The sequence below is a fragment of the Branchiostoma lanceolatum genome, chromosome 1 (assembly GCF_035083965.1).
Source record: "Branchiostoma lanceolatum isolate klBraLanc5 chromosome 1, klBraLanc5.hap2, whole genome shotgun sequence".
NCBI classification, from domain to species: domain Eukaryota; kingdom Metazoa; phylum Chordata; class Leptocardii; order Amphioxiformes; family Branchiostomatidae; genus Branchiostoma; species Branchiostoma lanceolatum.
The window spans coordinates 4,600,075-4,623,983 of NC_089722.1; the positions used below are offsets into that span (position 1 = coordinate 4,600,075).

Here is a 23,909-nt window from a genome sequence, read left to right on the forward strand (position 1 = left end):
GGTCACCCCACTCTCCCCACAGCCACATATCTCCCGGAATTTGGCCCTGTCACCGGTGCAGTTTACCGTCATGCTCAGGGCATGTATGAATTCTATACGGGCAATTAAAGAAAACATAATAGTAGCTGTAGTTTTATTCTAAAAATATACAAGGTAACTGGGCTTTGGATATTATTATGATATTTCTTTTACAAAAAAAGGTTCTGTGAAGGCAAAGTTTGGTGACCTGATTGTATAATGAGTAATTTTCTTGTTCGACGCACATTTCTGTCGCAATTCCTGAAACTTTGACTTCAGCACATCACCAATTGCAACAAAGCACAGTTTACCAGGAAAATGACATTTCTGTCTCTGATTTGATAACTTTTTGATTACTAGCAGTAGCACTGAGGTATGATTTCTTGCCCAAGCATCTTTTTTTTTCAAGTTTATTTTCCAGAGCCAAGAGACAGCTATCATCAATATCACACAACACATTCTTGGCAGTGACCGAAAGTTACCCGTAACAATATGGAGTAGTGCTCATCATGCTATCATCACTATAGGCGATAGTGTTTTATCCAATCGGTCGCACAAGTGTTCACCCTTTAACGCCACTTTGCTACTAATTGTATAAAAGTAGTACATTCATTTCGGCTCTTGAAATACGCACAACCTCTAATCGACTGCAACTATTTAACATACATTATTTGACGTTAAAGTGGGGCGAAGATTAACATTTATAGTTTTGCCATGATACTGCCTCTTCATTTCTGCAGCATTCTCTCTTCACACACACTTGAAAAAAAAAGTTACCCGCAACAATATAAGGTATGTACAATGTAGTCATCATCACCGTACTTTGTGAATATTAGAAATTTAGGTCACGTGGAATAAGAATTGATTGGGACTTTACTGCTGGATTACTGAATTTTAATCTCAGACGTTTCAAACGCCCATCTGACGTTTTTGTCAATGAGGAGAGGGCAATAGTGTTTTATACAATCGGTTACACAAATCAAAGAAATGTTCACCTTACAATTCCAAGGCAAAAGAATTCTAATCATTATTACGTTCTTTGACATTCCAATAACCGACAGTCAACTGCATCAGCATGGAGATAATGGAGTTTGGCATGCAATCATCTCTACAGTCTCCATCGGGAAATTATGAGATTAAAGTTGAAAGTTGTCATTTGGTTGTAATCTCAAATGGGAGGAGCCCGCGTGCCCTACTTTCTTTTCAATGCCACGAGATGGTTAAAGATTAACTCTAGACTACAATCTGACGTGCACACAATGACATATCACCAGGGATTAATAGATATAGCAGATATTGTACTCGATGTCCCATAAGCATTTCCGACCTAGATATATATCTTAAAAACGCTACTTCGATCTTGTAGTAACTGGGTTAAGTTGATACATTTATTGATAGAGTTGCACAGCTGACGATTGGGATAAATCTCATTGCAGTGCCAGTCAACAGCTTGGTCCGTTTCTGTAATGAATTTTACCGACACAGACATGTTTACAAACTCAAAGCACAGGAAATAAAAATCACTCAAACGTGTATAAATTTAAGAGAAAACAAAGCAGTCTGAAGATGTTGCGATACCTGGATATTTATCATATTTATATTCATCTCCAGCATGATGTGCGCACGTTGCGGCACTGGGGACTCTAGTGTCTTTGGGTTTGTCGATCGTAGGGTCCTGGAATGGCCCATTGTCTGCACGGTGTCGACTCAAAACACTGCTGAAAATTGCCATGATAGCTTTGCAAGAAACGTCCAGCGGAGAAAATTGTCCAAGAATAACTCAACTCACCATGACTATAGTGTGTAGTCTCTAGTGTCTCACAAGCATCTCACAGGTCGTCAACAATGAAGAAAATAGCGGTCTGACAGCTTCTCTGCTATTGGTCGGAAACGAGCACGTGATTCGTAACTTTTTATGCAAATGACTCGGCTTATACAATTTACTTGCTGTGGCCTGACTGGGTAAAGTAGGTACATTACTCGATGAAGACTGGAGTTAGTAAATCTAATCCCATTGCAATGTGTGGGAGCTACAGCTTGGTCCGTTTCTATAACAACTTCTGTCGGCACATATTTTTGGATGATGCAATAAGTTTAATGAAAAACAGATGCATTATTACTCTATCGTGTATAAAATGAAGACAAACATGATTAGCACGAAGACATTGTAATACCTGTAGATTCATCATAGTAATATTCATCTCCAGCACGACGTGATCGCATTGCGGAATCGAGACAGTACCAAGACAACCCTTCGAACATCCCCACATTCCGTTTAATCAAAAACAACAACAAAGTATATGTCCAGTCAGGTATGATTTATTTGCTACACACTTGCTCTTCGAGTGTAGATGCTATCATTAAATGCAATCTTAACCACCGAGATAACTCCTCGCACCTTCCATATAATCAATAACATTAACACAACAAATAACATGTCGAATCAGGTATGGTTTCTTTGCTGTACTTTGTGGAGGTTCTGTCCTGTAAAGGCTATCATTGACTGCAATATCAAACGGTAGGAACCTGCCCTACTTACAATACTATACGGGAATAGAGATAAGATGTGCGGTGTCCCCTAAGGTTTACTAACCTGCATATGTCAATCTTTACCATGATCTACTCCAGTATATTAAACTATAAGAATAAAGATCAGATCCAGTGTCCGCCTAAGGTTTACCTAGATTTAATCTTTACCATAGTCAAGTCAATGTCTGCATCGATCACGACCTACGTTGTCAGGATATAGTAGAATCTAGTCCCAGTCCATTGCCTTTATCTTTTTCCCGTTATGTTTTACAGAGTGAGTAATGCTAAACATGTACAGCGTGAGGCCAGAACTGATAGATAATTATGTGCTTGCCATCGCGGAATCTCCTTCATCTAGGTTTCTTGTCCTAAAGGCGGGTAAACGTTAAGTCTACTTTTTCTAGTAGTTCACCTTTTCACGTGGAAAGCTGTCTTCACCAAATGTTTTCATTCAGTGTAGGTGGTGCAGAGTTTTGTTGCAAAGAGAGATTCGCAATGAGCTGCTCCAGGTTCGCAACAAGGTGGTCGTCTTCGGTCGGGTCGGAAAACTTCATGGAGAGCGACTTGCTGTCTTGGTTCTTCCTCACCGTCTCAAGATTCTCGGCCGCCGTCTTCTGGTAGACCGTCACGGCGACCAGGTTCTTCTCAAAGGGCTCTTCGAGATTCCAGGACTGCCCGATACAGAACTTGAAGTAGGGATACGGCTTCTTACCGCGACCATATACGTACTTTTGCATACTCTTGAGGAACTGAAAATGGTCGAAGACTTTGGTGGGAGTTTCTCGGGCTAGTTTCATAGGGAGCTCAGTGGAATTTGGGTCGAGCCAGTAGACCGCGGGCCCGCAGAGTCGGTAGGCCCAGATGTTGCCGTCTGAGAACTGGAAGAGCACGCCTCGTTTTGTGCCGCTGAGTAGCTTTAAGGTGGAGCCCAGCTGTTTCTGGGACTGCATTTGTGCTGTACAGTCTGGAAGCGGGACCGGTGTTACGTATACGGGTCCAAACAACTTCTCGGCATCGTTACCTCCGGCGAAGACCTCCTGGACAGATGAAAAAACAATATGACTTGGGTTCGACGTGGAATGGTGAACAGCAATATGTCAACTGTTGGTTAATGTTCCTCTTAATCAAAAATGAACGGTGATAAAATGGTCAAGACATGGATAGCCGTGCCATACGTCAGAGGGATAGAATTCAGCATGTGTTTTCGACATTGCTTACTAATTAGGGATACACAAATGTATAAAACAAAACACAAAATTCACTACTACATACCCTGGCTTTCTGTTCCACAGGTGAACCATAAAAGATCCTGAAGCCTGTCGGGACGGTGTAGGTCCCGTCTAACACCTGCACTCCGCGGTACATCACACAGACCTGCACCTCACAAGCTGGAGAAGGGAGAAAGTGTCATGTTATGTAACAACAGCATATGAATGATGTAAAACTGCGTGTGCAATTAAGTTGCTTACATGATGTAAGCAACTTAATTGCACACGCAGTTTTTTTCCTTCAAAATATGATAGACACAAGCCTAGTTGCACTAGCTTTCATTATATAGGTTCAACTACTCAATTTTAAGTTGTAGTAAAATGTAGTAGAAAGAAGTTCTTAACATTTCTTTTCTTATATTACTATGTAATGTGTAACTACCTTGGAAGATCGAAAACGGTCCCAGATGTTCCTTTAGTAAGGACGCCGTCGATTGGTCCATCGGCTGGGCACTGGCCTCGGTTGGTACGCTCGCTATGAGTGGCTGTGCCATCGCGCATGCGCTATGGATTGGGTCGGGGGTGCCGGACTGTATTGGTGTTATGATCCCCAAGTCTGAAGGTAGGAAGAAAAAACATTTTTCTAACCAAAAGTGGCAATGATCTATAAATAATATTTTTTGTTATATCAATGTCCCAAAGAAAAAGACAGGGTGACATTTGATAGTGAAAACAACAAGTTACAAAAAACATATAATAAAGCTTATTATGTAAAATTTGCAAGTCTAACAACGTCCGGTTATGAATCATTGAATACAAATCGTGATTAATAACGTAAATTTTATAAGCCCAAAGTATTTGTAAGAACTGTTTGGTATTGTTTAGATAGTTTTGTAACATGTGATCGCAAATTACTTTATTTTTTCATGTTCCAAAGAAGATCAAGCTTTTGTATGTTTGTACATGTACTAACCTTGTAAGGACGGCATGGATTGGTCACTCGTCTCGGCGTTGTTGTCGATTGGTATGTTCAGCATCATTGGCTGTACCGGTGCGCATGAGCCCTCGCCAAACTTTGGTGTGTCAGGTGGCGTCGACAGAAGATCATTACGAGCGTCCAGATCTAAAAGAAGAAAAAGCAAGTGAAAAGACCCCTTTGACACAGTGAAAAGAAATTTGCCTCCTTTGGTCTTGACGAGAAAAACTAATTTAATTCTGTTTTCAATAACATTGTTTTAAGTATTTCTATAACATTTTAGACCATAAAGAATACTTCAAAAATACTTTTCATGTATAAGAAAAAACAGTCAATACATGGCAACTAAAGTTGTATTGCTCTCTGTCGATACCATGTGAGTTTATGTACATATTGTTGTGCTCACCTTTGAAAAAGTCCAGTATATCCTCGTTGGAGATGGGCAGGCCTATGTTGTCTGCTTCTTCGACGGCCTCTGTAAAATATTTGAAAATAAAGATATCCTCAAGCAAAGGGCAAATATTTACAAGGGGTATTTAAACTTTTGAAATATATATTTCGATAGGTAATTTGCTTCCTGTCTTTAAGTATCTGAAATCTAATGTAACCTACCGTCCCTGGGGACGACACGAATTTCTAGACCCGATAGGTGCTCTTTGAACCGTTCGATTTCCCCAGTGCTCCATCTTACAAATTAAAGCTTTGATTTTGAGTTATATTTGTAGCTACCAACCGTTATTTGATGGCGGCACGAGTTTGAATTTGTAGACCTTGAAGGGTTCTTTTGGATCGTCCGGTTTGCCAAGTTCTTTCTGTTCCTCGAAGTCTTTCAGCTTGTGCAGCGCGTTGCGCACGCGCGTTTTACACTCGCTCCATACAGTGGTGTTCTCTGGATCTCCTTGCTTCCACCGGCCGGTTTCCTGGGCCCAGAGCTGCGATGATAAATGAATTAAAGACTTTTGTCAGGTTATCTACAATTACAAACACATATCAAAAGTAAATACAAGCACAGGTGTATCCGTATTTATGCATTTATCACCGTGACCGTTAGTTTGCTTACGCTGCGGTAGTAAAAATGTAAACATTTGTCTAATGTTTTGTCTTATTGACCTTTTTGCACATTTCATTTTCGACCATACAACTCAATTTATTTTACTTATAGGACCAAGTAGTAAAAACTCTCCCAAAAGACCTAACCGCATATCAAAATACAGCTACCAGGAAACTTACATAGACGATTCAACATTGTTTCCTACATCTTCACCCTTCCCATACAACACCTTCTTTATCAATGGTTTATTTATCAAAGTTCACACATACGTGGCAGTCTAACTGGTTTGAGCTGTTGACAGGGCATTACAATGTTTTAAAATCGTACCATACAAAGTCTAGCAGAATTGCAACATGAGATAATATATCTGATGCAAACGGATCCATAGTTACATAATTATCATCAAGTTTCGACTTAAAATCTTGTTAGTTAGGTTGACAGGCAGGTTTACGATAGAAGCATTTTCATGTGTATGGTAAGATGTTAAATTGTTAGTATCACTAACTGTTCATTTCATGATAATGCACGAAATGAGTTGTCTACTCAGACCACTAAAATCTATCCGAATTTCCCTAAGCTTACAGACAAAGAAAAGACTATTCTTCTTTTAACTACCAAAAACCCACAAATTATAGAAAAGGTGGGACATTACGTCTTCCATTGCTTACAAAAGAGAAGTCAAACCCTTCACTAGTTATAGACAATTACATTTGTAAAATTTAGATAAGCAGCTTTTATACTTATTTTGTACACTGTTCTTTTATGTATGCTATTTGCATTTAGCCTTCGGGCATGAATTTGCAATAAACTTATTATTACTAAAATGTTTTACGAAATAATGAATAGAAAATCCAGTACAGGTGGCCATTAGTTTTGCTTACTACTTATCATGTACATGATTCTACCTTGAATATGAGTCCGTCTCTTTCCGAGTTGAAACCGCTCTTCCCCCCGCGAGGCCAGTCAATCCTGAACAGTCCCGCCCCCCGGTCCAACCACGTCACACCTGCAACGTCACCTGCGTCCAGGTGGGACAGCAGGAACCTCCGCAGCCGCTTTCTGTCGTCAGTGCCGTTCTCCATACCTGTAGTTACACCGCGGACCTGCGGTCGTTACACCTGTTACCTGTGGGGAGGGGGGCAGGTTTGAACTTTAGACTCAAGCGGTGCTACTGTACTTTACGTACAACGTCATCCTAATAACTTTGCTCCAAGAATATCCGCTTTCTGTCGTTGGAAGCGTTCTCCATACTTGTTGCCGTCACACCTGTTACCTGTAGGGGGAGGACGAACTTTGGACTTGGACTGTTCCATTTTTGTCAAGAGACCCTCATTGCTTTACCTCAAAGCAGCGTATTATATTGTCCTTTTTTGTTGTCTCTGTATGTGTTTGTAGTGCGTGTGTGAGAGTGTGTGTGTGTGTGTGTTTTGTTTGTGTGTGTGTTTGGGAGAGAGTGTGTTTGTGTGTGCCGGTTTTGTACATGTGTGTGTGTGTGCTGTGTATGTGTGTGTTTGTATGTATGTATGTGAGTGTGTGTGTGTGTGCGTGAGTGAGTTTCCATGTCAATGAATCTGTATTTTACTGTACAGGTGAATCAGGCATGGCAAACTCAATGCCCTCAAAATGCGGAGACTCTTTATAGAAAGCGCCGTCTTGTTGAACAAGCAGGAACTGCATCACAGATGCACACACAAAGACAGCCAGGCATACAAACAAGACCCAAAATACCTACTTCACTCCCTTAGGATGAAGAAAACAAAGAAAGAAATTTATACATTTCTAGCCATAATTACAATTTTATTGAGAAACGAACGTCAGTGCTTGTCAATAGCTTGCCAGATATCCCATGTGGCGTCACAAGGTATCAGGTGTCTTGGCCTTTTCTAAAGGTGTGGCGTGTAAACAGTTGTGAACAAAATATAGGGTAAACATTGGGTATTTGTAGATACTCGTGAAGTACGGTTATTCAATTCCGTCTTGATAACGCGCTGTGTGTTTGTTGTAAACGTTGTCGTGAAGAATCCGTAAGTCAGGAAATACCATGAATTAGTATAATTGCTACACATTGCACACATCATTTTCATTTTTGCCATAAATGTCTCAGTTCTAAAGCAAATTTCTTAAGTTCCTGTTTCCAGAGTGTTCTGAGGTTAACGTTTCAGACCCAAAAACGATCGATAAGCCTTTGTATAGATTTGGAACTTCTTGAATAATTTATGCGAACGTTGTATGTCAAGTTACGGTTCAGGTCTAGACGTTTGTACTTTCCGAGACACATTTTGTTAGTTAAGACAAATGAAATGCAATTCACAATCTCATGTCAGGGGGTGTAGAAAGTTTCGACCACGATCCCAATGTTTTCGTATTCGCAAGCGAACCGCCCCCGCAGTCAAGAATGGTTAGGTCCCGATGACGTCATATGAGGAAGTAACTGCAAGGTGCTTTCCTCCCAGTTGTCTGACTTGGCGTTGCAAGATTGTATACTTTGAGCTAATCATCAAATGAAAAATGAAGACAAATGAGAAAATCCACAAAAGGTCGGAACCAGGACGGATCAGTTTTGTACGTGGCTGAGATAAAGTGAAGAATGGCAGGGTAAGGGAGAAAAATTGGGCGAGCTGTTCCTTCCCGGCGTTAAATAAACACAACGCTCGCCTCCATTTTAAAACACCAGCATGACCTTATTTGGTCAGTCACTGAAATCAATGGCCACAACCTTGTACTGAAGTATTCGGCAGACTGCAAGGAATATACCCCCCCCCCCCCCAAACCAACACACGCACACAATGCTTATCTCCAAGCCGATCCTCGGGGGACAATATGGCCAAAATCTGATCGCACAGCGCCTCAAGATTACCTTGGATGTTCCATACAATCTACTTTCCTTTTCGATCCTATGCGTCGCCACCATAATCTACACTTGTAGCAAAAACTTTTAAAGCTCCGTCGTATACGTTCTTTCCGACGCTCACACATTTAATTCACACACTTTCACCCCTCTCTTACATGTATCTGTCACTCTTTCTCCTCACGTACTTTAACACATAAGAAACACCTGCCCTACTTACCCGAGCTCAGCGTCCAAGATACTGAAGCAACAGATCTTCTGCACAGCGCGCTTTAAGAAGGTTGCCGAGCCAGAAATAGCTTGGGGATTCCCCCGTGACGTAAGGGGGCTTTCTGATTACGCCATAAAATCTGTGACTGCAACGTAGTGTCGGATGGAGTTCACCATCATCTCCGCCAGGGTGCGCTGCTTCAGTGTTTATGTAGTTATGTATGACACAGCGGTTTGGTATTTTGATTTAAAGGTTTCATTAAATGGAAACAAGCCATTTAGAGATAGCGAACTTCGCGCTTATCTATAATAACAGTATTTTTCAATTATGTATACTTTGGGACCCTTCAAGTCACACAGGCCAAATAAAGCAGCGCTGAGAATGCATTGTAACGCTGAATTATAGTGTGTATTGTGATAGCACCAAGGAATGGTCCATCCAAGTGTGGCGACTTTCACGGACAATGACAAGACAGTCTAAGAAAGCCCCGGCTATTTAGATATCATGAAGTATTACAGTAGATACTACGTAACATACATAAATCCTCACTTACGCTCGGTATGTAGTCTACAGACTATCCTAAATCGTGTGCATATCTCTCTATATATCTATATATCTATATAGATAGATAGATATATGTAGAGAGAGAGATAGATACATAGATAGATATATATATATATAGATATATACATATAGATATATACATATATATAAAGAAATAAAGACTCTCTCTATATATATACATACATACATATCAAGATAGAGAGATGAACTATGGTTGGATTAGCTACGTATGCATCATTTTCCAATGGGCAGATTTCAAGTTATCCATCCGAAGGCGTTATATCATGTCCTTGATCCACTTTAATATCAAAACTGACACATCAAATGCAAAACAGATACTAGTTATCAGAAAATGTGGACTTCCCAAAACACACAGACCTTCCCACATACGCATGCACACACACACAAGCACACACACTCACTTAAATAAAGACACACCACACTCTCGAATACACACAAACACACACTCTCTAACACACAAATACATGCACTTACGCACATACAAGCGCACACGCATACATACACACACGCACTTATAAAAGCTAAAACAATATTTTCCCCTTGGGGTCAAAAAAGAGTGGGTGGCCAAACAGGTACGGCAGTTTCGGTCGTTAATATACTGCTTGCATATGCAGTACCACAGTAGCCGAACGAGGGCGCTTGCAAAACAGGCGGGGTTGTGTTGTGTTGTTAGGCAACTGTGTCACTGATGCCGTACTTTACACCACCCAAAAGTTACGTTTAAATCCCTCGTAACTCAGTTGTTTTCAGCTTTACTTGGAATGTATTTGCAGCACTCTAAGTTACACCGTTACCGATACGATAAAATATATATCAACGAATATTCGCAATAAGCTTATGTATGCACTTTTAACCTTATGTTCATGACCTTTCGCTCAATGAAGCCGTCAATCACGGGGGTTCCCCGGCAAGTGAAAAGGTCCTGCGTCATCGATCGAACTGCGCACCTACTCACGACGAACGATCCGTGCGTTTTACACTCTCCGACATGAAAGTGATCATGATTGTCACAAATACACTCGAAGAAGCGTAGGTAAGCATATCTGTGACTTTTGAGTATTACGTGTATGTTTGTTACTGACATTTTGCTTCACCGATCGCAAAAAAAAATTTACAAGGAACAAAGCACAGGGCTAGGGCGTGGCAATGCGAAGAGTGAGGCGTTTCCTTTTCTGAAGTGTTGTCACTCAATGAAAAGACATGTCTGATTAACGGGCTACTAGGTAGCTGACAGAAGTATTCTTGTGCATATTTTCCGAATTGACGTGTATGAGTGGCGTTGCCGTCTGTTGGTAAACCGTTTTGCATAGCCTTTGGACTTAGCGTTTTTATCTCAACGTAGTACCACAGATATACATAGATATGACCCCCTGGTCTATATCATCTAGATATGTGTACATGAACACAGCGAATATGGAACGAAAGTGTTTTGGTCAACGCAAGTTTAGCTGACAAAATCTAACGAAAGTAGGGAAAACATTTAAAGGGAAAACAATGCGATTCGTGCGGCCCACAACAGTATGGACGCTATCCAAACAAGGGGAGACATAACAGGCAGATATTGTTACATGCGTATTGAGTTTAGAACAATATACCAGCCATGGCTGGTAAATAAGACCTAGGCGATATGCAAAGGCATCAGTGTCCTGGCTATAATATAAACTGGCTGGTGTACAAGGGATTTGAGTATGCTCGCCTTTGGTCTAAATCAAATATACTGATTTTTTTTTTTTCTCATTTCAGCAGATTTAGTTTCAGATAGCCATGGCACAGGGAGGAGACGACGTGTCACTGGTATCCCTGTCTGACCGCAGACAGTTGTGGCAAAGAATGAGAAAAGAAGACGTACTTGCAGAGTGTGAGTCACTCTACAGCAAGGTGCAATGTCTTGAAAACGACATGAACGGTCTGGAGGAGAACAACCAAGCTTTGGAGGAAAAGAACCAGGCTCTTGTTCAGAGCAGGGAGAACGTTATCGAAGCTAAACGGCAGGCCATGGACGCGAAGGACAAGACCGATGACGAAAGGGACAGAGCTGTAGAAGAACGAAGGTGGGCAGAGCTAGAGATAGAAGCATTGATTGTCGGGAGAATTCGCGACATGGAAGAAAAAGAAGCCGCAAACGCACAAAAAGAAGCAGTGATTGCGCAACGAGACCGCGCGTTGGAAGAAAAGGACAACGCATTCGCTGAGAGAGATCGCGCCATACAAGCGGAGAAAGAAGTAGTGATAGCCGACAGAAATCTTGCCGTGGAAAAGATGAGAGAGGTGGTTGCTGATAAAGAAAGGTCGACCACAGAGAGACAAGCGGCGATAGCCGAGAAAGATAAACTTAACGCAAAGATAGTGGAGGTGATATCAGAGAGAGATCGTGCAGTGACAGAGAAAGAAGCGGTCATCACGGAAAGGGATCGTGCAATGGAAGAGAAAGAAGCGGCCAACACGGAGAGGGATCGTGCCATGGAAGAGAAAAAGGCGGCCAACGCGGAGAGGGATCGTGCCATGGAAGAGAAAGAAGCGGCCAACACGGAAAGGGATCGTGCCGTGGAAGAGAAAGAAGCGGCCAACACGGAAAGGGATCGTGCCATGGAAGAGAAAGAAGCGACCAAGACGGAAAGGGATCGTGCCATTGAAGAGAAAGAAGCGGCCAACACGGAAAGGGATCGTGCCATGGAAGAGAAAGAAGCGGCCAACACGGAAAGGGATCGTGCCATGGAAGAGAAAGAAGCGGCCAACACGGAGAGGGATCGTGCCATGGAAGAGAAAGAAGCGGCCAAGGCGGAAAGGGATCGTGCCATTGAAGAGAAAGAAGCGGCCAACACGGAAAGGGATCGTGCCATGGAAGAGAAAGAAGCGACCAACACGGAAAGGGATCGTGCCATGGAAGAGAAAGAAGCGGCCAAGGCGGAAAGGGATCGTGCCATTGAAGAGAAAGAAGCGACCAACACGGAAAGGGATCGTGCCATGGAAGAGAAAGAAGCGGCCAAGGCGGAAAGGGATCGTGCCGTTGAAGAGAAAGAAGCGGCCAAGACGGAAAGGGATCGTGCCATGGAAGAGAAAGAAGCGGCCAACGCGGAAAGGGATCGTGCCGTTGAAGAGAAAGACGCGGCCAACACGGAGAGGGATCGTGCCGTGGAAGAGAAAGAAGCGGCCAACACGGAAAGGGATCGTGCCATTGAAGAGAAAGAAGCGGCCAACACGGAGAGGGATCGTGCCATGGAAGAGAAAGAAGCGGCCAAGACGGAAAGGGATCGTGCCATGGAAGAGAAAGAAGCGGCCAAGACGGAAAGGGATCGTGCCATGGAAGAGAAAGAAGAGGCCAACACGGAGAGGGATCGTGCCATGGAAGAGAAAGAAGCGGCCAACACGGAGAGGGATCGTGCCGTGGAAGAGAAAGAAGCGGCCAACACGGAGAGGGATCGTGCCATGGAAGAGAAAGAAGCGGCCAACACGGAGAGGGACTGTGCCATTGAAGAGAGGCAAGCAGCCATCACAGAGATGAATCGTGCAATGAAAGAGAGCCAATTAACCAACACGGAGAGGGATCGTGCCATGGAAGAGAAGCAAGCAGCCATGACGGAGACTGATCGTGCCATGGAGGAGAGGCAAGTAGCCAACAGGGAGAGGGATCGTGCTATGGAAGAGAGGGCAACAGCCATCACAGAGATGAATCGCGCTTTGGGAGAGAGGCAAGCTGCGATCGACCAGAAAGATGCGGTAACAGCAACAAGGGAAAATGAAATCCAAAAACTCAGGATGGAATTAAAGCACCAAAAAGATATTAACGAAAGAGATCTGAAAATTGCAAAGATGCAGGCTGATAAGAAAACTGGCGCAGTCAGGGTGGATAATCGACACTTGCGAGGCAGACTTCAGTTTGCCGAAAGTGAAGTGGAAAGGTACAAAACAGAGAATAAGCAGTTGAAGGAAAAGTTGCGAACTACAGACGAGCAGTTATGGCCGGCGATCAGTGTCGAGCCTACATATGAGGAAATTAGATTTTGAACGAAGATCCCGATGCAACCGACGCAGATGAGGCTGCTGCACAACATCGTCATGCCCCCGAGAAAAAAAAAAGAGAAGGTGGCACCCATGGCAGACTTAGAACACAAGAAGAAGGGGAGTCCTCTCATCCTTCCGATAAGTCTAAAGAGAATCGTACTCCTTTTCCTGTGCTGTTTTCAACAAAGTTCTGAACAATATGTGTAAGGTGATCTTGAATACCATTGTGTTCAATGAGCCAATGGCACGAATATGCATAAGGTTGATTTCCTAGGTGCTTGTATTTTACAACACATGAGAAGACGTAATTGTTTGTAAGGTATTGTGAAGGACAATGGCATTCGACATTGCGCTCTTTCATCGCATGTTTGTTTTGCGGTGGGCCAAAGTCCAACTGTGGAGAAAGACCCACAATGACATACTTCAGTGCCAGTGAATTCTTCTGTGATTGGCCTTTGGCCTCCGGCTCGAGCGACATTGTATTTGTGTTTTCCTGTTATTGTGTCCGTGCCTACAAGCCACGAGGCGTTAAGCCTACCATACAAACTGGATAAGGGCTTGCTGGCAGTTCACAAGTGTTATCTGGCCTGAACAACAATATGAATTCAACTAAACATTGTATGACCTATTTACAAGTTGTAGACAGAAAACGCAGAAGAGGGATATCAGACAGCAGAATGTAACAGCTAACAGTGCTTATTTGTAAAAAAAGCAGCAACGATGTCATGTAATTGATGAAACGTTGTTTTTATATTCTCATAGTCAAGTTCATACAATGTATCATATGTAACCAGTTAATGCACACGCTGCTTTAAATGCAAGAGCTTTTAGACATTCTGAACATATCTGAGTTTACAAAAGAGGAAATTAACTGTATTTGTTAGTTTACTTTCAAAATTCGCACAACATCAGACTGTTAACGCCAATGTAAATACAATCCTTGTTCAGTATCAAATTTCTTTAAATGGATACAAAGCAGACTTCTGTATCATAAGGCTGTTCTTTCTTTTCAAAAGAAATTACTTTTTCGCTCAATGAAAAAAAAAGAATAATTAAAAAAAAAGTAAACTAACAATTACAAATTCAAAGTAAACAAGTAGAATACATTCGTTAATAGTTTAGTCAGGTTGGTCACTGAATAAAACTACTCTTTACACAACCAAGAGATTTATTCTAAGCAGGTTAGTAACTTAATTTCGACACAGGTCTATGTTTACATATGAACCGACATCAAGCTGAATAAATCCTCTTTAAAAGTATTAGCTGTTTCAAAAAGCAGCTAATCGTGCATCCAATGCATTTTTCTTGTGATATCTACGATTTAACTAACGTTACCGACCGCTCTAATTATTCATAGCCAGAATAAATCGCGCTCCGTGCCAGTGATTGCATGGCTCACCGACCAGTGAAAGTTTCTGTTACGAGGTCGGCAATGTATTTGTATCATAAAATCGAATACAAAATACATGCAGGTGAAACATAACACCCTTATGACGTTTGAAACTAGCAATCTAAAGCTAAACCATTTTTTTTACTATCCGATTCTCAATGTGATTCTCGGCAGGTACAGTCAAAGTGGCAGGTCTCCTTGTTCTACCTTCTCAGTGTTATCTTCCGGTTTCGGTATGAAGTCGTTTATCCCCTGTACGGAACGGTCGATCATCTCGGACACTTATATATATATTCTTTAATTGCGCTCCTGTCGACTTTCTCACATATCGCAAGGTCCCTATGGCGCCAAGTATGGCGCAAGAGTTGTATTCTTACACACAGACTTCGTACTCTAGGATACTATTAGAGAGGAGTAAAGAGCTAACGTATAGGTCAAGTAATGTAGGACAAAAATTTACGGCACGTTAGGAACACTAGCAATCTAAGGAGGCATCTTCTGATCTAATCCAGATGATCTTCAATCTAAAGCAAAGTCTTCTTTTGTTCTCCCGTCTCAATGCTCTCCTCCGGATTTCCCTGTTCCGTTTTGAGCATGTAAGTCACCTGGTACGGATTAGAGATTTTTGTACACGTTCATGACGTTGATCTTTTTCAACGAAAATTGGCAGGCGCAGCGTCATGATCACAAATCCGGATTTTCAATGTAAAGTGAAGTCTATTCCGGATCTTCCGGTTTGAGGTCGTTGATCGTACGGTACGGATGGGTCATTTCGTAAACATGCATGGCGTTGAGATGTATTCAAGGATTCGCCTTAGGTTCCTATTGACAAAATCCCGGATTTTCTATTTAAAGTGACGTCTCTCTCTGTTCGATCTCCTCAACGTTTTCATCCGGACCTTCCGGTTCCGGTTTAAGATCATTTATAGCCCTGTACGGATTGTTCATTTCGTACACGTACATCTCGTTGAACTTGTCAACGAAAATGGGCATCAGCATAGCCATGATTAAAATTCCAAAGAAGAAGGAGAAAACCGCCACGAGTTTCCCGGCACCTCCTTGCGGGTACGTATCTCCGTATCCAACCGTTGTCATGGTGATGATAGCCCACCAAAAGGATTCCGGAATGCTGGAGAAGAACGTGTTCGGAACGTACTCCTCGGTGACGTAGATTCCGGTGGCGAAGGTGACGACTCCGATCATGAGGAAGAGGAGCAGCGAGCCCAGAGCGTGCCGACTCTCGTACACGGTTACCGCGAGAAGTCGCATGGCCTTAACGTGTCGAGACAGCTTCAGGATCCGCAGTACCCGGACGAGTCGAAGGATCCGCAGCACGACCTGTGACAAAAAGGGTCTAGCTTCACTTAAAGTGCATATGTGATGATAGAAGTCATTCTGAATCCAATTTGACTTACCCCCATTTTTGATTGATCAGCTCTAGTCTTTGCCAAGGAATGAGCAATCCACTGCTTCTGTGAAGTCACGTTATGCAGATAGAAGAAGTGACTAGGAGAGCGGTTGATTACTCATACCTTGTTAAAGACTGGAGCTGATCAACGAAAATTTGGAAAGTCCGACTTTCATGTTGGCGATTGCAGTTCAACTTTGTTTCAAGAGGGTCAAGCTGTATTTAAAAGATAATAGGGAAACAAAATATGCATGTAACATGTAGCGTCATAACAGAAATGAATGTATTTTCAGCTGCGGATTTTGACAAACCTTGTAAAAGATGAGATTTAACTGAAACGTGTTTCTATATCCTAAACCATGATAATACGATAACTTTTCCTTTGTTATTCAATTCTTTCTTCTTTCCCTTACCAGAGAGAGCGCCGCCCTCTCCCGCGAAGTCGCTACAACGATCAGCACTATGGTCACAAAGAATGGAAGGATGGCTGCAAAGTCGATGATGTTCAGCAGTTTCTTGGCAAAGGCCACCTTGCTGGGGCAGGCATAGAAACGCATGCCAAGTTCGAGCGTGAACCAGACGACACAGGCGGTCTCTACGCAGAAGAAGGGGTTCTGAAAGGCAGCTTGGAGCTGGCTGATCGTTTCGTCAAGACTTCTTCCCGTGATGTTCGTCGGTGGTTCCGTAGAGTTTGTCAGCATGTCGCTGATGTTCAGCAGTTCGGCGTCGGTCGTTCTGAACTGCGGCAAGGTCTCAACGCACGTCTCCGCCACGGAGATGAGAATGAAGAGGAACGACAAGACGGCAACTATCCTGGCGCAGACGGAAGTCTCGGGCTGTTCGAAGAGATCCCAGATGATCCGCTTGATCCTGGTTTGTGGTTCGAGCTCTTCCTCAGGGACGTAGCAACCTTCATTCTTCAGCAAGTCTTTGATGACGTTATCTCCCATGTCGAAGAATTTCAATTCCATGACGAAGATTTCTACTGGCACGTTGCGCGGTCGCTTCATGATCCCGGTCTGGTAGTAGAACAGGATCCCTTCGAAGCTCGGGCGATGTCGGTCGAAGAAGTATTCATCAAAATCCTTGCAATAGAATTTCTTACGCCTTGAGACGTTGCCGAGAAGGGTGGCCGGGTATTTGCTCAAGATGTTTGCGTACGTGAAGAAGTGCATGCCGCTTACGTTCATTCTGATCACGTTGTTCTCACGAGATTTCGTATTGCCGCCATTTTTTACATTACCTTTTGATTGGACTTGACCTTGTACGTTCTTTTTAGGCGACGCTTTGCGTTGCCATGGAACCGTTTCTTCTCCTTTTTTTGCTGCCTCAATCGATTCTTCATAGACTTTCTTTGAGACGTCAGCTGTCAGAAAGAATGCAGAAAAAAATAATCTTGGCATAATGAAGTTCCTTAAAAGTATTACGTGATTAAAATAGAAAGTTTATTGCCCGTAGGCTAGTTGCAATTACATGACAGACAATGATGACCTGTATGGTCACAGTCGTAGTGAACACTACGTGTCGAGTCAACTGCGGACCGATTTGAAATATCGTCTTTGAAATATTTGAAAGACATACAGCTGCGTATGTAAATATTCACTAGCCACCATGCATTAAACTAATCCTCAACATTAGAATAGATGTTACTTGACGGTTTCAGTACTAGATATTTGAATTGGAAAGGAGGGACAATAATGACATATTTACATTGCAACTTAAACTGCAGCAATATATTTGTCCACGGTTAGCTCTCAGAACGCTCTATGAACAATGTCTAGCATCACATCAGGATCGAGGCAAGCATATTGAACAGACTACAATTGTGTTACAAAATGGTCTTCAATATTTGTCTCTAACTTTACCATTTTAACTTTTTTTAAACTGCAGAAGAAAAAGGCCGGCTGTTAAAACACTTGTGAATGAGAAAATCCCCCTCCGTACCCCTTAAGTTTCAGACTGATTCGGAGAATAATACTTCGTTATGAGAGGGCAGTGCCAAATGATTGCAATGAAATCATCCTAAAACTTCAGAGGATCGCTGTACGTTGAAAAGTGTAGGGATACACTATGGGATTTTATAGATTATATCGTTATCATGTAGTGCGTAGTACACAAAAGCATTGGAGCTATATGCAGAAGTCAGTACTCTGTTCTTAGTCCAATAGATGGCTGAGTCTTTGTCATGCAAGAACTCTTCAAGTGACAAACTAAAGACACAGGATGTTTAAAGAAACATATTCATGGTCCATACAACTTTATGACACCTACTCACCCTTCGTAGCGCGCACTTTTGGTCTGACGGCCTGTTCGTACGACGGTGGACGCGACAGCTGTGCGTCTGTGCCGCCCCCTGTGCAGGCCGCCATCGCGACGGAATACCGACAAAGTGGGGGAATCTTTACGTGAGGCGAATTATGCGGGTCTTTACAGGCCTCAGAAGCTGTATTCGTTGGTCCTCAGATTGAAAATAAAAACGATGTTGATCTGAACGGTTAACATACACTGCGCACACTTTCGGGGAGTGAATTTCGCTAGGTCCAGATTTTAAACAAAGCTTTCTTTTTTCCTTTTCATCTTTACTTTCGTATTGTTTCACAGTTAATTGAAACTGCGGGGATATTGATAGCGCCTTTATTTGCATGTGTTGAATACCGTGGCCTATTATCTGGACGTTGTAGTCTTTTTGCCTTCTTGTTTCACTATAATCTGTTTTGAAATGTCCGAGAACCAGACATATGATTTGATGTTGCCTTTATTTGCATTGCGTTGAATACCGCGTGGCCTATCATCGAGACACTCTACACTGGCCTCATATCATAGGAAAATCGCATCCATGTCATACGAAAATCGTGCTTTGATATTGCTTATCGAGGAAAACGTACTGTTTTTATCATCTGTTTTGATGGCAGTCTTTTTCAACTCCATTCGCCTGGTAGGAGCCATCGGAACACAGCTACAGTCAGAATACACTGTATGTATTCAGTGGAAACAGCAGAACAAAAGAAAGTGCTGTCTTACTGACTGCTGTGGAGACTAGAAAGAGTGAATACTGTTTCGTGTTAGCCCCACGCAGCGTGAGTCCTTTCACAGCGTAGCTGGATTGTGCCCCTTCAACAAACTTTGAACTGTAGACACAATACGTGAGCAGAACACGAGAAAGGGTCAGTTTCTATGAAAGGCAGCATGTTTGCCGTCTTTTCATTAAACATCGTTCAAATGGCATTCAATTTCTCAGGATATGTATTACAAGCATTATTTAAACCCGCACTTAATTTTGTACTTAACATTGGCTCACTAAAATTACAAGTCTAAGCTGTAACATTAAGGTTTCAGACGGCATATTCTTTTTATTCACTTGCTTTAATGGTTAACATTGCTGCGTAAACATGATAGTGGGCACACCAAATCTGAAAAACACACAGTACATAAGTGTCCAAAAGTGAAATCTAATACCAATCCAACGTACATAGTTCATACGAATTATTCATTCTTGTTCACAATTCCAAGTAGACATGGAATAGGTGCTTATGTGTACCTTGTGAATAAACTTTATAGGGACTTCCCATGTGTTTCTAATATTGATAGATAGATAAATAAAACATGACCTCTTGATTTCATTAACGTGAGGAAATACGTTGAAGGACAAGCTAGACCAAAGTCTCTCGCCTTAACGATTTTTCAGTTTGTCTTTTCGGTTCTTTCTGCGTGTGGTCGGGTTTTTCTCCGTACGGGTTGGCAATCTCTGATGTGTACAATGCGCCGAACCTATCCACAAATGTCGGGATCAAAATTGCCATTATCAATAACCCATATAGGGCGCAGACAACAGCTACAATTTTCCCGCCGAGACTGATGACGTCAGTTTCGCCGAACCCGACCGTCGTCATGGTGATGACGGACTTCCCGAAGGAGTGGGGCACGCTGGGAAATGACGCGTCCGGGTGCTGATGCTCGGTGACGTAGAGACCGGTAGCTGACGTCACGACGCCGATCGCCATCATAAGTAGCAAGGTGAGCAGCGCGTAGCGACTGTCGTATACCGTGATCTGCATGGGAGATGTTTTGAGTTTGATAGGAAGAGGATATTTAACTAACTTCTTTATACACAGTAGTAAGAAGGCATTCTTTAGGTCTTTACATACAATAAAGCTCTTTGTAAACAGTAGTAGAAATGCATAATTAAGCCTGAACATACAACACCGAAGTTGTATTAAAGCTGTCGTGCACAATTATCTGCAAGGGAGATATTGTATATGTTCAATACTTGACCTGGATCAAGCTTTTAAATCACTTTATACACAGTGGGAGATAGGCATTGTTAGGTCCTTACATGAATACAATGCACATGTTGTATTAAGGCCCCTTGCCTGAGCGACAATTAAGCGACAAATTTGGATTTTTGGGGTCCTTGATTTCATAATCGAAATATTGTCGAAGATGTAAAAATAATGTTTAAAAGAAAACATTAACGAAAACACTTGAAAGTTCATCTGTGTTGGTAGAAGTCATTCTGAATGGAGTTTAAACTGTTAACGCCAATTCATTGTTTTGGTGTTTACAGTTGAAACTCCGTTCAGATTAACGAAAACATATTAACGATAAATGAAAAGCGCAATAAAAATTCTACATTAGAAAAAAAAGGTATCATACCCATAGTAGCCTCATGGCCTTCACATGTCTGGTAAGCTGTACAATGCGCAGGACCCGCACCAGCCGTAAGATCCGCAAGGCGCCGAGAGAAAGCGCCGCCTGCTCCTCGGACGTCTCCGTCAGAATCAAGACGACGGTGACGAAATAAGGCAAGATGGTCACGAAGTCGATGATGTTGAGGGCGTTCTTGGAGAACTCGCCTTCATTAATCACAAAACCAAAAGTTTTCATGATTGATCGCTGATGTAATCATTTTGTTATTATCCCTTTCACATGTTAACTATATAGGTACCACTGTTGCTTATCATTGACATTTGTTAGCATAATTTGTTTGCGTACATTACCACGGTTAAGCCCCTGTCACACTTGCGCGTATATTCAAATGCGTGTGAGCTGCGCATGAACATTTTTTTGTTAATGTTAAGTTTGCAGGGAAGAAGTTATTTTCTACTTTGACTCACCGTTGTGCAGCCTAGATATCCAACCAAAGAAATGACTTCTTCGGATGCAAACTTAACCTAAAACAAAAACTTAATACGCAACTCATGCGGACTTGTATATACGCACAAGTGTGACAGGTCCCTTAGGCGTTGCCGTCTATTTACTGATATGTTATAGATTGTATATTTTGCATGTGGTGCCGTCAACATAATCAGTATGCTTGGGCATGGCGCCACTGTGTACTACACGTATCTCGTCTCTATATGTTGCAATAATCTAGCCCCTCGGGGCACGAACATACAATAAAGGTATTCATTCATTCATCCATTCATTCAATAAAAAGAAGAAAAAACTCGCCTTTGCTTGGGCACGAGTAGAAGCGAAGTCCAAGTTCAATGATAAACCAGACGACACACACGGTCTCGATGCAGAGGAACGGGTTCTGCAAGGCGACGCCTAACCGGCTGATGATGTCTCCAGCACTTCCAGATGTTACATTAGTCGATCCCTGGCTGACGTTAACCTGAGTGTTGTTACTGTTTGGGTGTGCCTTGTGAAATTGGGGTAGAGTTTCCACGCACGACGCTGTAACAGATAAGAGAATGAAGAGGGACGACACGGCTGTGATGATTTTTGCCCAAGCAGAGGTGCCCGGCCGCTCGAAGAGATCCCAGATGACGCGCTTGATTCCGGTCTGCGGTAACTTTTCCTTCTTCGGAACGAAACACCCCTCCTAGTGAATGGATCAATAAATGAATGAATTTACGCCATCTGAGGTTAAAGACAGAACACCTCTTGAAGGAACGAATGATTGAATACACGTGCAAAATTACCAAAATAATGAATAAATGAGAGGAGTTTCATATGTCGTTCTTGCCACAACAGCAATCTTTACAACAACCTTTTTGTACATTGTAACATTTTGCAACAACACTGTTTTTTGTATTTTAGCATTTTGCAACAACGCTGTTTTTTTATATAGTAGCATTTTGCAACAACAATGTTTTTTTATATTGTAGGATTTTGGCTGAATGGAGTGTGACAAAAATCCTTATCGTCGCATACTCATACACGATAAAGGAAGAGGTCAAATATAACACATCATAATATCCTCTGGCACCTTTATCAACAGTTGTGTGATGACGTTTTCTCCCATGTCGAAGAAATGCAGCTCCAAGACGAACACGTCCAGCGGAACTTCTTCAGGCCGCTTCAGCACACCTGTAACGTTAGTACTAATAATTTTATTGAGAGCACAACTTTAAATCACTACAGTCACAGCCCGAAGGCTGAACTGATGTTGTGATATTACAATATACGACTGTTAGCGATGAAAATAGCGATCAATATCTAAAGCAATCGAACCTTGTATATAGGAATGTTTAAGACAAATACTACAGTCTAACATTACGAATTCTGAAATGGTAAGTGTTAACCTGTCTGATAGTAGAACAGGATTCCTTCGAAGCTCGGGCGGTGACGGTCGAAGAAGTACTCGTGGGAATCCTTGCAGTAGTATTCTTTACGTCTTGAGGCGTCTCCAAGGAGGGTGTCTGGGTATCTGCGGAGAACACTCTCTCGCGTGGAGAAATGCATCCCGCTCACGTTCATCCTGATCACGTGGTTCTCGCGAGACTGCGCGTTGCTTGCATTTTCTTCTCGGCAGCCTTTTAAAACACGGCCTCTTCTATCTCTCTCTTTAAATGTTTTTCTTGTTTGGGCTTCATCCTGAGGCTTGCTACACGTTTTTTTTCTTTCCGATGCTTCGCTATTTTCTTTCAACCCTTTAACTAATAGAAAAAATAACATTGTATAACATTTAATCACTTGAATGATCTTAGGTAAAAGAAAACATGGCATGGTGTTGACAGTAATCTTAAAATACAGTGTATTTGCCATTGTTATTATGTTTGTTGATACGTTACGGTTTCTGAGTTGACTGAGATTCATTCTTTGAATCTTTGGTCTAGCGTGATTCCTGCTATTTTCATACCTGTCAATATGTCTAATATAAACTGACGACTGAAAGACATTATATACATTGTGCTACAACACTCTTTTTATGATCCAAAAATCGCTTGGTAAAAGCTCTGTACACATTTCGGCCTCTTATTGGTTACTGCCAGAATAAAGATAAGGATACCAAATGCAGAGGCCATAATGATAGATTCATTCAGCAGAATTTTAGTTTGTACATCTGAGGTCAAAATGAGAATATGAAATACATGTAGATTATGTTTCTTTTAACCCAAACAATTTATCACATCTGTATGGCCAGGTGGGCTGTACGACATGTACACGCTAGCGATGTTTTTTGATTTTTTTGCGATGTTTCCACTTAAATTCACCATAAAATCCAGGACTTACGTTTGTTGGAATGCACGAGTACTCGGACGTTTTGCGTCCGAGGTGGCTTTGAGTATGCGGTTGTGTCCTCTTCGTCTTCTGTACAGGCTGACATCTGTACCTGTGTAGCCGGTATAACTGTTCTTCGGCTTAACACACCAGCATCTGTATCTATACTGTCGGTTTAACCGCTCTTCGACAAAACACAACAACTTTGCAGGCACGTGGCGGCAGCAGCTGTTT

The 23,909-nt window shown here is 42.2% G+C and overlaps 5 protein-coding genes across 5 annotated transcripts; 1 reads left to right on the plus strand and 4 right to left on the minus strand.

Moving 5' to 3' along the window:
• Nucleotides 1-2,169: 2,169 nt before the first annotated feature.
• On the minus strand, nucleotides 2,170-8,916 carry LOC136430420 (interferon regulatory factor 8-like). Its single transcript, XM_066421017.1, has 8 exons — nucleotides 8,851-8,916; nucleotides 6,688-6,907; nucleotides 5,465-5,663; nucleotides 5,138-5,206; nucleotides 4,729-4,878; nucleotides 4,198-4,371; nucleotides 3,820-3,935; nucleotides 2,170-3,584 (listed from the first exon to the last, which is right to left on the minus strand). Exons 2-8 carry the CDS (start codon nucleotides 6,862-6,864, stop codon nucleotides 2,982-2,984), a joined length of 1,488 nt encoding a protein of 495 aa, XP_066277114.1. The 5' UTR covers nucleotides 6,865-6,907; nucleotides 8,851-8,916; the 3' UTR covers nucleotides 2,170-2,981.
• Nucleotides 8,917-11,644: 2,728 nt separating this feature from the next.
• On the plus strand, nucleotides 11,645-14,107 carry LOC136430426 (flagellar attachment zone protein 1-like). Its single transcript, XM_066421030.1, has one exon. It carries the CDS (start codon nucleotides 11,686-11,688, stop codon nucleotides 13,429-13,431), a length of 1,746 nt encoding a protein of 581 aa, XP_066277127.1. The 5' UTR covers nucleotides 11,645-11,685; the 3' UTR covers nucleotides 13,432-14,107.
• Nucleotides 14,108-14,156: 49 nt separating this feature from the next.
• LOC136430432 (potassium voltage-gated channel subfamily A member 7-like) lies at nucleotides 14,157-18,635 on the minus strand. The gene is made up of 3 exons (XM_066421043.1): nucleotides 18,502-18,635; nucleotides 16,640-17,592; nucleotides 14,157-16,156 (listed from the first exon to the last, which is right to left on the minus strand). The coding sequence occupies exons 1-3, from the start codon at nucleotides 18,593-18,595 to the stop codon at nucleotides 15,668-15,670; spliced, it is 1,536 nt and encodes a 511-aa protein (XP_066277140.1). The 5' UTR covers nucleotides 18,596-18,635; the 3' UTR covers nucleotides 14,157-15,667.
• A 935-nt stretch (nucleotides 18,636-19,570) lies between these two features.
• On the minus strand, nucleotides 19,571-21,328 carry LOC136430441 (potassium voltage-gated channel subfamily A member 10-like). Its single transcript, XM_066421073.1, has 2 exons — nucleotides 20,880-21,328; nucleotides 19,571-20,275 (listed from the first exon to the last, which is right to left on the minus strand). Exons 1-2 carry the CDS (start codon nucleotides 21,108-21,110, stop codon nucleotides 19,877-19,879), a joined length of 630 nt encoding a protein of 209 aa, XP_066277170.1. The 5' UTR covers nucleotides 21,111-21,328; the 3' UTR covers nucleotides 19,571-19,876.
• Nucleotides 21,329-21,457: 129 nt separating this feature from the next.
• LOC136430440 (potassium voltage-gated channel subfamily A member 7-like) lies at nucleotides 21,458-23,052 on the minus strand. The gene is made up of 3 exons (XM_066421057.1): nucleotides 22,757-23,052; nucleotides 22,441-22,541; nucleotides 21,458-22,053 (listed from the first exon to the last, which is right to left on the minus strand). The coding sequence occupies exons 1-3, from the start codon at nucleotides 22,929-22,931 to the stop codon at nucleotides 21,649-21,651; spliced, it is 681 nt and encodes a 226-aa protein (XP_066277154.1). The 5' UTR covers nucleotides 22,932-23,052; the 3' UTR covers nucleotides 21,458-21,648.
• Between the last annotated feature and the right edge of the window lie 857 nt (nucleotides 23,053-23,909).

Bases quoted from the DNA above. Each gene is read 5' to 3' on its own strand.
- LOC136430420 (XM_066421017.1), bottom strand. From the start codon at position 6,864: ATGGAGAACGGCACTGACGACAGAAAGCGGCTGCGGAGGTTCCTGCTG. The intron at 5,664-6,687 runs GTAGAATCATGT...TTATCATCGCAG, and splicing joins GAGACGGACTCATATTCAAG to CTCTGGGCCCAGGAAACCGG. The intron at 3,585-3,819 runs GTATGTAGTAGT...TCATCTGTCCAG, and splicing joins CTGTGGAACAGAAAGCCAGG to GAGGTCTTCGCCGGAGGTAA.
- LOC136430426 (XM_066421030.1), top strand. From the start codon at position 11,686: ATGAGAGAGGTGGTTGCTGATAAAGAAAGGTCGACCACAGAGAGACAA.
- LOC136430432 (XM_066421043.1), bottom strand. From the start codon at position 18,595: ATGGCGGCCTGCACAGGGGGCGGCACAGACGCACAGCTGTCGCGTCCA. The intron at 17,593-18,501 runs GTGAGTAGGTGT...TCTTTCTGACAG, and splicing joins AAAAGTGCGCGCTACGAAGG to CTGACGTCTCAAAGAAAGTC. The intron at 16,157-16,639 runs GTAAGGGAAAGA...TTTTTGTCACAG, and splicing joins AGAGGGCGGCGCTCTCTCTG to GTCGTGCTGCGGATCCTTCG.
- LOC136430441 (XM_066421073.1), bottom strand. From the start codon at position 21,110: ATGAAAACTTTTGGTTTTGTGATTAATGAAGGCGAGTTCTCCAAGAAC. The intron at 20,276-20,879 runs GTATGATACCTT...TCTCCCATGCAG, and splicing joins AGGCCATGAGGCTACTATGG to ATCACGGTATACGACAGTCG.
- LOC136430440 (XM_066421057.1), bottom strand. From the start codon at position 22,931: ATGAACGTGAGCGGGATGCATTTCTCCACGCGAGAGAGTGTTCTCCGC. The intron at 22,542-22,756 runs GTTAACACTTAC...CTAACGTTACAG, and splicing joins CCTGTTCTACTATCAGACAG to GTGTGCTGAAGCGGCCTGAA. The intron at 22,054-22,440 runs GTGCCAGAGGAT...TCCATTCACTAG, and splicing joins TCACACAACTGTTGATAAAG to GAGGGGTGTTTCGTTCCGAA.